This window comes from Triticum aestivum, chromosome 5B, assembly GCF_018294505.1.
Source record: "Triticum aestivum cultivar Chinese Spring chromosome 5B, IWGSC CS RefSeq v2.1, whole genome shotgun sequence".
NCBI lineage: Eukaryota > Viridiplantae > Streptophyta > Magnoliopsida > Poales > Poaceae > Triticum > Triticum aestivum.
In genome coordinates this window covers 283,732,012-283,743,226 of record NC_057807.1, presented here as the reverse complement: position 1 = coordinate 283,743,226, position 11,215 = coordinate 283,732,012, and the positions used below count along the sequence as shown (strand labels likewise).

At 45.5% G+C, this 11,215-nt stretch overlaps 1 protein-coding gene across 1 annotated transcript; it reads left to right on the top strand.

Moving 5' to 3' along the window:
• Positions 1–2,317: 2,317 nt before the first annotated feature.
• Positions 2,318–6,315, top strand: LOC123115993 (MDIS1-interacting receptor like kinase 2). The gene is made up of 2 exons (XM_044537015.1): positions 2,318–5,346; positions 5,917–6,315. The coding sequence occupies exons 1-2, from the start codon at positions 2,325–2,327 to the stop codon at positions 6,258–6,260; spliced, it is 3,366 nt and encodes a 1,121-aa protein (XP_044392950.1). The 5' UTR covers positions 2,318–2,324; the 3' UTR covers positions 6,261–6,315.
• The last annotated feature ends 4,900 nt before the right edge of the window (positions 6,316–11,215 follow it).

Genomic DNA, 11,215 nt, shown 5'->3' with positions numbered 1-11,215 from the left:
TCCGGATGAATTAGTTATGACCAAAACAAAATTTCAGCCGAAGCAGTGTCAGTGTTACCCGGACATCCGGGAGTAGGTCCGGATGATCCTGGTTCGTCTACCGGATTTCTGTCGTGTGGGGCGTCCGGACATCCGGGAGATGGTCCAGCTGATCCGGGTGGATCCGGATGATCCGGGAGCTCTTCCGGATGATCCGGGCAGATCAAACTGCTCGGGTTTTGCTCGTGGAGACGAATTTTTGGGCGGAATTTGGGGATTTTGGGGTCAAAATTTGAGGGATTTCGTGGATGGAAGGTGGGGAAACTTGGGGGAAAGCTAGATCCACTTGAAACCAAGCAAATCCACGGATCAAAATCAACAAAACATCATCAAACCAACAAATCACAAAAAAATTTGGGGCTATTTTTGGTGGGGATTTTCGGATTTAGGACGAAAACAACAAAATCAAGCTAGAAAACGAGGGGTAGGGGCTCCAAAAACGTGATCAACGTGGCTCATGATACCATATGATGTAGGATGGAACCCTATAGCGGCGATCTTTCACGTTTGGAGTGGGATCCCTCGAAGAACACGATGAACACGGGGAAGAACGGAGAGAAATTACAAGGGGAAACACTCAAGAACAAGCCCAAATCACACATCCACTAGACAATCAAACACACAAGGTCACATGGTACATAAACAACAAAGGGAAAGATACAAGGTAAGGTTCATCTCCAAGAGGAGGTCTTGATGATATCCTAGATGGATCTTCCCACAAGGGGATCTTGATGATATCCCACGGGATCTTCTCCTAGATGGAGGTCTTGGCCTCCAATGGAGTAGTGGTCTCTCTCTCTCTCTCAAGAGTAGAGATAGGTAGGAGCAAAGCTCACCTAAGAATGAGCTATCACTTTGCTAACCCTAAAAATGGGGAGGAGGAGGTCTATTTATAGTCTAGTGGGCGAAGGGGTAAGTGAGGGGGCGAATGGGTACATGGGCCTCGGCCCGAAACATTGCACGCAGGCAAGGCCCGGATGATCCGGAAGGGGGTCCGGATGATACGGCCATCGTCCAGATGATCCGGGAGGGGGCCCGGATGATCCGGCCATCGTCCGGATGATCCGGGAGGGGGCCCGGATGATCCGACTTCACATGAGGCCTTCGGGTGTCTTCGGACGAATTATCCGGATGATCCGGAGGGGGACCCGGATGATCCGGCTGAGCCCGGATGATCCGGACGGCGGCCCGGATGTCCGGCCTGGCTCCTGCAGCCGCTCCGTCTTCTTCTCCTTTCTTCCGTCTTCTCTTCCACGCTTCCCTCGCGGATGGTGTAGTCGTTCCTTGGCGCTTGCACTCCTCCTTGACATCCGCGAAGCTCCGACAATACCTATGCATGCACACGTAAGGAGTGTCAAGTAGTATACCATCCTCGAGAGTGTCAAGTGAGCACGTGTAAAGGAGATGATTCACCTTTGTGTATGTGAAGTAGATGTCGCACGTGTCACTTGCCAAATGGGCTCTTGACGTGGTGATGTCCGTAGGATGCTCCGCATCACGTTGGGCGTCGTGGTGGTGCCAACGACAGTTAGACCGGGCAAGGATGATGCGTCAGTATAGCTGTGAAGATGGAGTAGTAGCAGTTGGTGGCGGCGGCCTCTGAGAGCGCGCCGGACCGGTGTGTGCCCCATACCCTGCAAGTGGCTTGGTTGGGGCCTCAGGTCTTAGATGTTAGGCCTGACTGCGAGGTCTGTGGTATTAGGCCCACACTATCAGCATACCTTCATTAAATGGATAGGAGTAGCGACGGATGTTGCCCAGTAGGCGGCTTCAGACTTACTGTTGTATTTCTTTGTAAGGTCTTTTGTGAATAATTAGTAAAGTGACTGCATGCATCGCCCAGATGCAGAGGCCGGGGTCTTTCTCCTTTTTCTAAAAATGTGTGCATTGTGTTTATATCTTCGTTTTAAGTCAACAAAATTCACATTTTATCGGGGGAAAAAACGACCGCGAAAGAAACGGGAAGAGAAAAGTGATGTATGGCATTCATTTCGCGCGGTTTTGATCTCGCCTGTCTAGTGGGTGTTTAAGCTGACCGTAGCTTTGACTATCTCCATCAAGCACTAAAATTCAAACCTCATACAACTCCACGGCGCCCGTTTTGGGTGGTCTTTCAATTGCGCGCGTTCAGACGCTTGTTCATTCGGAAGAAATAGAAACGCAAACCATTCCACGGTGACACCTCCCCGCACCCGCAGTAGGTAGGGAAGAAGAAATCCGCCGCAGAATCGTGACGATTTAAGGTGCTGCAACGAGGTCTCGTTAATAGTCAGCCACGCAGAATCATGGAACCACACCTAATTCCTAGCCCGGCCATGGACTCGTCATCTCCTTGGAGAACACTACTGGCCTCTCTCATCATACTCATGGCGCTCGTCTCGCCCAACGCCGCCCTGCCGCCAACCCTCGGAGAGCAAGCGGGAGTGCTCCTGGCCTGGAGAACCACCCTCGGCCGCCAAGGCCAGCACGCCCTGCGGTCCTGGGGAAACACGTCGACGCTCTGCAGCTGGCGCGGCGTCAGGTGCGGCATGCGGCGCCGGCCGGTGATCACTGGCATCCACCTGCGCGGGGTGCGGCTCGCAGGGACGCTCGGGTCCCTCGACTTCGCGGCCCTAAGGACCCTGACGAGCCTCGACCTCTCGCGCAACAGGCTCGCCGGGACCATTCCTCCGAGCATCGCGGTCCTCGGGGAGCTCCGTGCTCTGCTCCTGCAAGGCAACCAGATAAGCGGCTCCATCCCACCTTCTCTAGCAAACCTCACGAGGCTGCGTCTCCTAATGCTCCATGACAACCAAATCTCCGGCGAAATACCAGGGCAGATAGGAGAGCTGGGTAACCTTGTGAACCTAGACCTGTCAGGCAATCAGCTTGTTGGTAGCATCCCCTGTGAAATAGGCCACCTAAATCACCTTGTCAGGTTGGATTTGTCTGGCAACAAGCTCTCAGGTCCAGTTTCCTTCTGTCCAGCTAATAACTCGACAGTAAATTTAGAAAATCTGAATTGGCTGTCATTATCCAGGAATAACTTAGCAGGTCCCATTTCCAAAGACATTGTGAATTTATCCAGCCTCCAACACCTAGACATAAGCCAAAACAACTTTTCAGGCTCGATCCCAAGCGATGTAGGTGGCCTGAACAAACTCACATTCCTGCATCTTTCAGATAATCAGCTCTCAGGACAAATTCCTCTTGAAATCGGAAAATTAGCGACGCTTAAGCAGCTTAACCTTAGTGCAAACCATCTTGAAGGCTATATTCCAACTAGTTTAGGAAACTTAACACAGTTAACAACTCTAAATCTTTCGACCAACGAGCTCATCGGACCCATCCCTAAAGAAATAAGGAATTTAGTGAACTTAGAAAGTTTGGGACTGGGACAGAACAAACTTACGGGGTCCATTCCAAACAGTTTGGGGAATTTGAAAAAACTCACCACCTTGGACCTTCACGATAACCAACTTTCTGGAAACATCCCTCGAGAGCTAGGTTATTTAGTGAACTTGGAGGAACTCAACATTTACAACAACACACTAAGCGGCTCCATCCCAAATAGCATAGGGAACTTGACTAAGCTCACAACTCTATACCTTTGCTATAACCAATTGTCTGGATCCATTCCACAAGAAATTGGAAACTTAAGAAATCTTGTTTGGTTGACGCTAAGTTCTAACAAACTCTCCGGTGCCTTGCCATCTGGTCTTTGTTCGGGAGGCCGGCTACAAAATTTCACCGCTTACAACAACATGTTGGTTGGACCCTTGCCAACAAGCTTGCTAAGATGCACAAGCCTGGTCAGATTTCGCCTTGAACGAAATCAGCTCCATGGAGATATCTCTGAGATGGGGGTTTATCCGAATCTTGTCTACATCGATATCAGCTCAAATAAACTATTTGGTCAACTATCTCATCGCTGGGGTGAGTGCCACGGACTTTCCATGTTACGTGCCTCAGAAAATAGTATCACCGGAGTCATACCACCAAGCATAGGGAAATTGTCTCAGTTGAGGATACTTGATGTTTCATCAAATAAACTTGAAGGACATATTCCTCCAGAAATTGGCAATATAATGACATTGTTCAATTTGAGCCTCGGCAACAACTTGCTCAGGGGAAGTATACCGCAGGAAATTGTGTCTCTAAAAAATCTGGAGTATTTGGATTTATCTTCGAACAACCTAAGCGGACAGTTAGGAGGATCTGTTGGGCAGTGCTTAAAGCTTCGCCTTCTGAATTTGAGCCATAATCAACTCAATGGTACCATTCCTATGGAACTAGGGATGCTGGTAAACCTGCAAGGATTGTTAGATCTGAGTGACAATTCATTTAGTAGCATGATACCGACTGAGTTGGGTGATCTTAGCATGCTTGAAGCCTTGAATCTTTCACATAATGCATTAAGCGGCAGAATTCCGTCATCATTTCAACGCATGAACAGCCTCTTACACATGGACGTGTCTTATAACAAACTAGAAGGGCCAGTGCCACAAAGTAGGCTCTTCCAAGAAGCTCCAACCGAATGGTTTGTTCATAATACACATTTGTGCGGTGATGGTGTGAAAAATTTGCCCCCTTGTGACGACACTTCAAGCTATCAAAAAGGAAGGAAGTCTAGAGTTATTTTACTAGCTACAATACCTGCCACTGTGACTTTTTTGTTCATTACTGCACTGGCAACATGGCAATGTAAAAGGAAGAAATCCAAGGCTGAAAGTGCAAAGGGACTGGAACAGGTCAAGATGTTCGCCATCTGGAACTTTGACGGGGAAGATGTGTACAAGCAAATTATTGACGCCACAAAAGGATTCAGCGATGCTCACTGCATTGGAACTGGAGGGAGTGGATCTGTCTATAGAGCCCAGTTACCAACAGGTGAAATATTTGCAGTAAAGAAGATTCACACGATGGAAGATGACAAGCTATTCCATCGTGAAATAGATGCTTTGATTCATATTCGGCATCGGAACATTGTGAAGTTATTTGGCTACTGCTCTGCTGCTCATCAGAGATTTCTTGTGTATGAATATATGGATAGGGGAAGCTTAGCGAAATCTTTGCAGAACAAGGAAACTGCAATTGAGTTGGATTGGACAAGAAGATTAAATATCACTAAGGATGTTGCAAATGCTCTGTCCTACATGCATCATGATTGCTTTGCACTGATAGTCCATAGAGATATAACTAGCAGCAACATTTTGCTTGATATGGATTTCAATGCCTGTATATCAGATTTTGGTCTAGCAAAAGTACTAGATGGAGATGCATCAAACTGTACAAGGCTTGCTGGGACGAACGGATATCTTGCCCCAGGTAAAATTATATCTATCGGTTAAATCTTTGTGTTGTCAAGTTTTCTCCATCTCAACGAGGTCATTATTTCGCGAATTTGTAATAAAACGTTGTAACAGGTTAGGTTTTATGCATCTATAATGACAAGGCCGAGGGGAATAAAAGATTTCATTATCTAAAAAACCAAATACTCCCTCCGTCCCATAATGTAAGACGTTTTTGGGCACTACACTAGTGCCAAAAAACGTCTTAAATTGTGGGACGGAGGGAGTATCTATTAGTGCTGACTTTGCTTATGATCACTAGAAGTAATGTAGAACAGTTTACCATGCATTTGTGTACAATACACATTTTGTATCTAATCTGTGCAATACACATTAGCCACATCTACCATTGAGCCCATTTGTTTCACTAACTACTTGCTGTTAGCAATTTGTAATGATGGACGTTGGCCGTGTGCACGTTTAGGGAAGATTCCAAGTGATTTCCATTTGTCTAAAAACACTAGCTTCATCGAAACATGTATAGTACTTTTTGCATCTATACATACACATTCACAAAAAATCTAACTTGTCAATATTGGCATAGCAGAGCTTGCATACTCAACAAGGGTGACAGAGAAGTGTGATGTCTATAGCTTTGGAGTACTCGTGCTCGAGTTGTTCATGGGACATCATCCAGGTGATTTTCTTTCGTCCATGGCCAACAGAAGTACACCATTTGAGGATTTGTTGGACATCCGGCTCCCATTCCCCGAAACTGAGATCGCAAGTGAAATATTCAAAGTGGTCGCATTTGTTGTTTGTTGCATAGAACCAAATCCATCATACCGTCCAACGATGCAACAAGCAATCAAGGTGTTCTCTACAACTGAAAGACCTGATGAGCTTGATTATCTGCAAACTGACATTGTCATCCCTTCCACCTGGTCGTGAATGTGCTCAAGACATTTTTTTTTCTTCCTTTTAATTAGAGAACATTTGCCCTACATCATTCGTATGGTGTTTCATTTTTGCATGACTTCATGCCATGTACATTTTATGTTGGTTGTAAGAAATTAAGAGAAAAATTTGTTACTCCCTCCGTTCTCAAATATAAGATGTTTTGGATATTTCAATATAGACTAGGTACGGACTCAAACGAGTGAACAAACACACTAAAACGTGTCTATATACATCCAATTTAGAAAAAAGTTACAACACCTTGTAGACATCCAATTTAGAAAAAAGTTAGAACACCTTGTATTTGTGAACAGAGGGAGTACTACTTAGGTTCTTGTAAATATTTCTATAGCAGGGTTCTTGCTGTCTATCCTATGTGTGATTTTTGAAGGATTATAATCCTTGCGACTTTTCTATACCTGCATTGCTTGATTTGTAGGATTGGAATCCAAGGATTTATTTTTCATAGGATTCATTTTCATGAAATTTCATAGCACAGTATTCTATATTCATATCAGTCCAGTCCAGATAGACTATTGCCAAAGCCTTGGTGTCAGCGTTCCAAACTTACTATGAGGTGTGCGTCAGATAATAGCATTGCTGCAGTCGTACCACCGAGGATAGGACAACTGTCTCAGTTGGGGATTCTCGACGTTTCATCCAATAAACTTAAAGGATAGATTCCACGAGGAAATGGCAATATAAGAACAATGTTTAGTTTGAACCTTAGTAAGAACTTGTTGTAGGGACATATACTACAAGAAACTGTGTTGTTAAATTTCTGGAGTATTTTGGGGTGATAGAAGAGTCAACTAAGCTTGTTCCAAGCTTCAGTTTCTAATTAAGCCAGGATCACCTCAATGGCAGCATTCCAATAGACTAGGCATGTTGGTAAACCTACAAGATTTGAGGATGACATTGTTGACGTATAATGTGTTGCCTAGTCTCTTTCATCAGATCGGTCTGATGATTGTATTGGCTAGAGCATGCACTTCTACATGGTATCAGAGCCAAGAGGTCTTGAGTTCAAGACCTGGCTGACGCAATTAAATCGGTATGATGGAAGAGACTAGGCAGCACATTATACGTCAACACTCCCCTCACGTGTGGCTCCCTCAGGCCTAAACATGGACCGTAAGTGGACTGCAATTTAATTGCGCCAGCCGGGTCTTGAACACGAGACCTCTTGGCTCTGATACCATGTAGAAGTGCATGCTCGAACCAATGCAACCAAAAGACCGATCTTTGAGAGAGGGTCGGACATCATACTCCAACAGACATAATACCGAGTCAGCTAGGTGGTCTAGACAAGCTCGAAGCTTATAATGATGACCCAGTAAACCAATATGGTCTATCGTGTATATGTTAATTAGAGTTCACTTTACCCCATTTATATTTTGATTAAAGCAATAATGAGCAGCAATACAACACAAGTTTGTCAACACTTTCTTAATTTTTTTGTTGTACGCAATTATCTGCTATAAACTCTAACTAAATAACAATGATGGGTGTGCAGTGGTTTACACATACCAAAATTTACCGATTGTCCTGAAGAATAAGTATAGCTAAACTTGAATCTAAAGATGGTTTGCATTATGCTCACCTTCATGAAACAGCTCAGGGGTGAGAATCTAGTTTGGGCATTCTTTGGGTAACACTCGCATATGCACCTTTTAAGTCTTTTGTGGCAGCATTAGTCATTGCCCTAACATTCATGTAAGCATGCCTTCTTGCAATTTTCCCATTGGCACAAAATATGTCGCTACAGTTGTGCTAACAATTAGCTCATATATAACACATACTCTGATGTAGGGTGGAACCCTAGGGGCCGATCTTTCACGAAATGGAGGGGATCCTGCGAAGAACACGAAGAACACAAAGGGAAACACGAGAGAAACACTCAAGAACAAGTCCAATCACACATCCACTAGACAATCAAACACACAAGATACACAAGGTACATGAACAACAAAAGGAAAGATACAAGGTACACTTCATCCCAAATCCAAAGGAGATGGGGTCTTGATGATCCTTCCCACGATGGGGGTCTTGAATCCCTCGGGATCTTCTCACATGGAGGTCTTGAACTCCAGGTGAGTGGTCTCTCTCTCTCTCTCTCTCTCTCTCTCTCTCTCTCTCTCTCGATCTCTCTCTCTCTCTCTCTCTCTCTCTCTCTCTCTCTCTCGAGGAGGTAGGAGCAAAGCTCACATACAAATGAGCTCTCATATTTCTGAAGGAAATATGCCCTAGAGGCAATAATAAAGTTATTATTTATTTCCTCATATCATGATAAATGTTTATTATTCATGCGAGAATTGTATTACCCGGAAACATGATACATGTGTGAATACATAGACAAACATAATGTCACTAGTGTGCCTCTACTTGACTAGCTCATTAATCAAAGATGGTTATGTTTCCTAACCATAGACATGTGTTGTCATTTGATTAACGGGATCACATCATTAGGAGAATGATGTGATTGACATGACCCATTCTGTTAGCCTAGCACTTGATCGTTTAGTATGTTGCTATTGCTTTCTTCGTGACTTATACAAAGTTCCTACAACTATGAGATTATGCAACTCCCGTTTACTGGAGGAACACTTTGTGTGCTACCAAACGTCACAACGTAACTGGATGATTATAAGGGAGTTCTACAGGTGTCTCCGAAGGTACATGTTGAGTTGGCGTATTTCGAGATTAGGATTTGTCACTCCGATTGTTGGAGAGGTATCTCTGGGCCCTCTCGGTAATGCACATCACTATAAGCCTTGCAAGCAATGTGGCCAATGAGTTGGTTACGGAATGATGCATTACGTAACGAGTAAAGAGACTTGCCGGTAATGAGATTGAACTAGGTATTGGATACCGACGATCGAATCTTGGGCAAGTAACATACCAATGACAAAGGGAACAACGTATGTTGTTATGCGGTTTGATCGATAAAGATCTTCGTAGAATATGTAGGAGCCAATATGAGCATCCAGGTTCCGCTATTGGTTATTGACCGGGAACAGTCTAGGTCATGTCTACATAGTTCTCGAACCCGTAGGGTCCGCACGCTTAACGTTACGATGAGAGTTTTATTATGGGTTTATAAGTTTTGATGTACCGAAGGTTGTTCGGAGTCCCGGATATGATCACGGACATGACGAGGAGTCTTGAAATGGTCGAGACATAAAGATTGATATATTGGAAGCTTACATTTGGATATCGGAAACGTTCCGGGTGAAATCGGGATTTTACCGGAGTACCGGGGGGTTACCGGAACCCCCCCCCCCGGGGGGGGGGGGGTTAATGGGCCTACATGGGCCATGAGGGAGAAGAGGTGGGCCGGCCAGGGCAGGCCACGCGCCCCCTCCCCCTAGTTCGAATAGGACAAGGAAGGGGGGCGCCCCCCTTTCCTCTTTCCCCTCCCCCCTTTCCTTCTCCAACAAGGCAAGAGGAGGGAGTCCTACTCCGGTTGGGAGTAGGACTCCTCCAGGCGCACCCCTAGGGGGCCGGCTGCACCTCCCCCCTCCCTCCTTTATATACGGGGGCAGGGAGGCACCCCAAGACACACAAGTTGATCATCGTGATCGTTCCTTAGCCGTGTGCGGTGCCCCCCTCCACCATATTCCACCTCGGTCATATCGTTGCGGTGCTTAGGTGAAGCCCTGCGTCGGTAGAACATCATCATCATCACCACGCCGTCGTGCTGACGGAACTCATCCCCGACACCCTGCTGGATCGGAGTCCGGGGATCATCATCGAGCTGAACGTGTGCTGAACTCGGAGGTGCCGTACATCTGGTACTCGGATCGGTCGGATCGTGAAGACGTATGACTACATCAACCGCGTTGTCATAACGCTTCCTCTTACGGTCTACGAGGGTACATGGACAACACTCTCCCCTCTCGTTGCTATGAATCACCGTGATCTTGCGTGTGCGTAGGAAATTTTTTGAAATTACTACGTTCCCCAACAGTGGCATCCGAGCCTGGTTTTATGCATAGATGTCATATGCATGAGTAGAACACAAGTGAGTTGTGGGCGATACAAGTCATACTGCTTACCAGCATGTCATACTTTGGTTCAGCGGTACTGTGAGATGAAGCGGCCCGGACCGACATTACGCGTACGCTTACGCGAGACTGGTTTCACCGTTATGAGCACTCGTGCTTAAAGGTGACTGGGGGGTGTCTGTCTCTCTCACTTTAGTTGAACCGAGTGTGACTACACCCGGTCCTTGCGAAGGTTAAAACAGCACTTACTTGACGAACTATCGTTGTGGTTTTGATGCGTAGGTAAGAACTGTTCTTGCTCAGCCCGTAGCAGCCACGTAAAATTTGCAACAACAAAGTAGATGACATCTAACTTGTTTTTGCAGGGCATGTTGTGATGTGATATGATCAAGACGTGATGTTATATTTTATTATATGAGATGATCATGTTTTGTAACCGAAATTATCGGCAACTGGCAGGAGCCATATGGTTGTCGCTTTATTGTATGAAATGCAAACGCCCTGTAATTGCTTTACTTTATCACTAAGCGATAGCGATAGTCGTAGAAGCAATAGATGGCATAAAGACAATGATGCTACGATGGAGATCAAGGTGTCGCGCCGGTGACGATGGTGATCACGACGGTGCTTCGGAGATGGAGATCACAAGCAAAAGATGATGATGGCCATATCATATCACTTATATTGATTGCATGTGATGTTTATCCTTTATGCATCTTATCTTGCTTTGATTGACGGTAGCATTTTAAGATGATCTCTCACTAAAAATTATCAAGAAGTGTTCTCCGAAGTATGCACCGTTGTGAAAGTTCTTCGTGCCGAGACACCACATGATGATCGGGTGTGATAGGCTTACGTTCAAATACAACGGGTGTAAAACAGTTGCACACGCGGAATACTCAGGTTAAACTTGACGAGCCTAGCATATACAGATATGGCCTC

What these genes read in the sequence shown, in the direction of transcription:
- LOC123115993 (XM_044537015.1), top strand. Translation starts at nt 2,325, where the DNA reads ATGGAACCACACCTAATTCCTAGCCCGGCCATGGACTCGTCATCTCCT. An exon ending in GAACGGATATCTTGCCCCAG is followed by an intron (nt 5,347 to 5,916) that starts GTAAAATTATAT and finishes TTGGCATAGCAG; the next exon opens with AGCTTGCATACTCAACAAGG.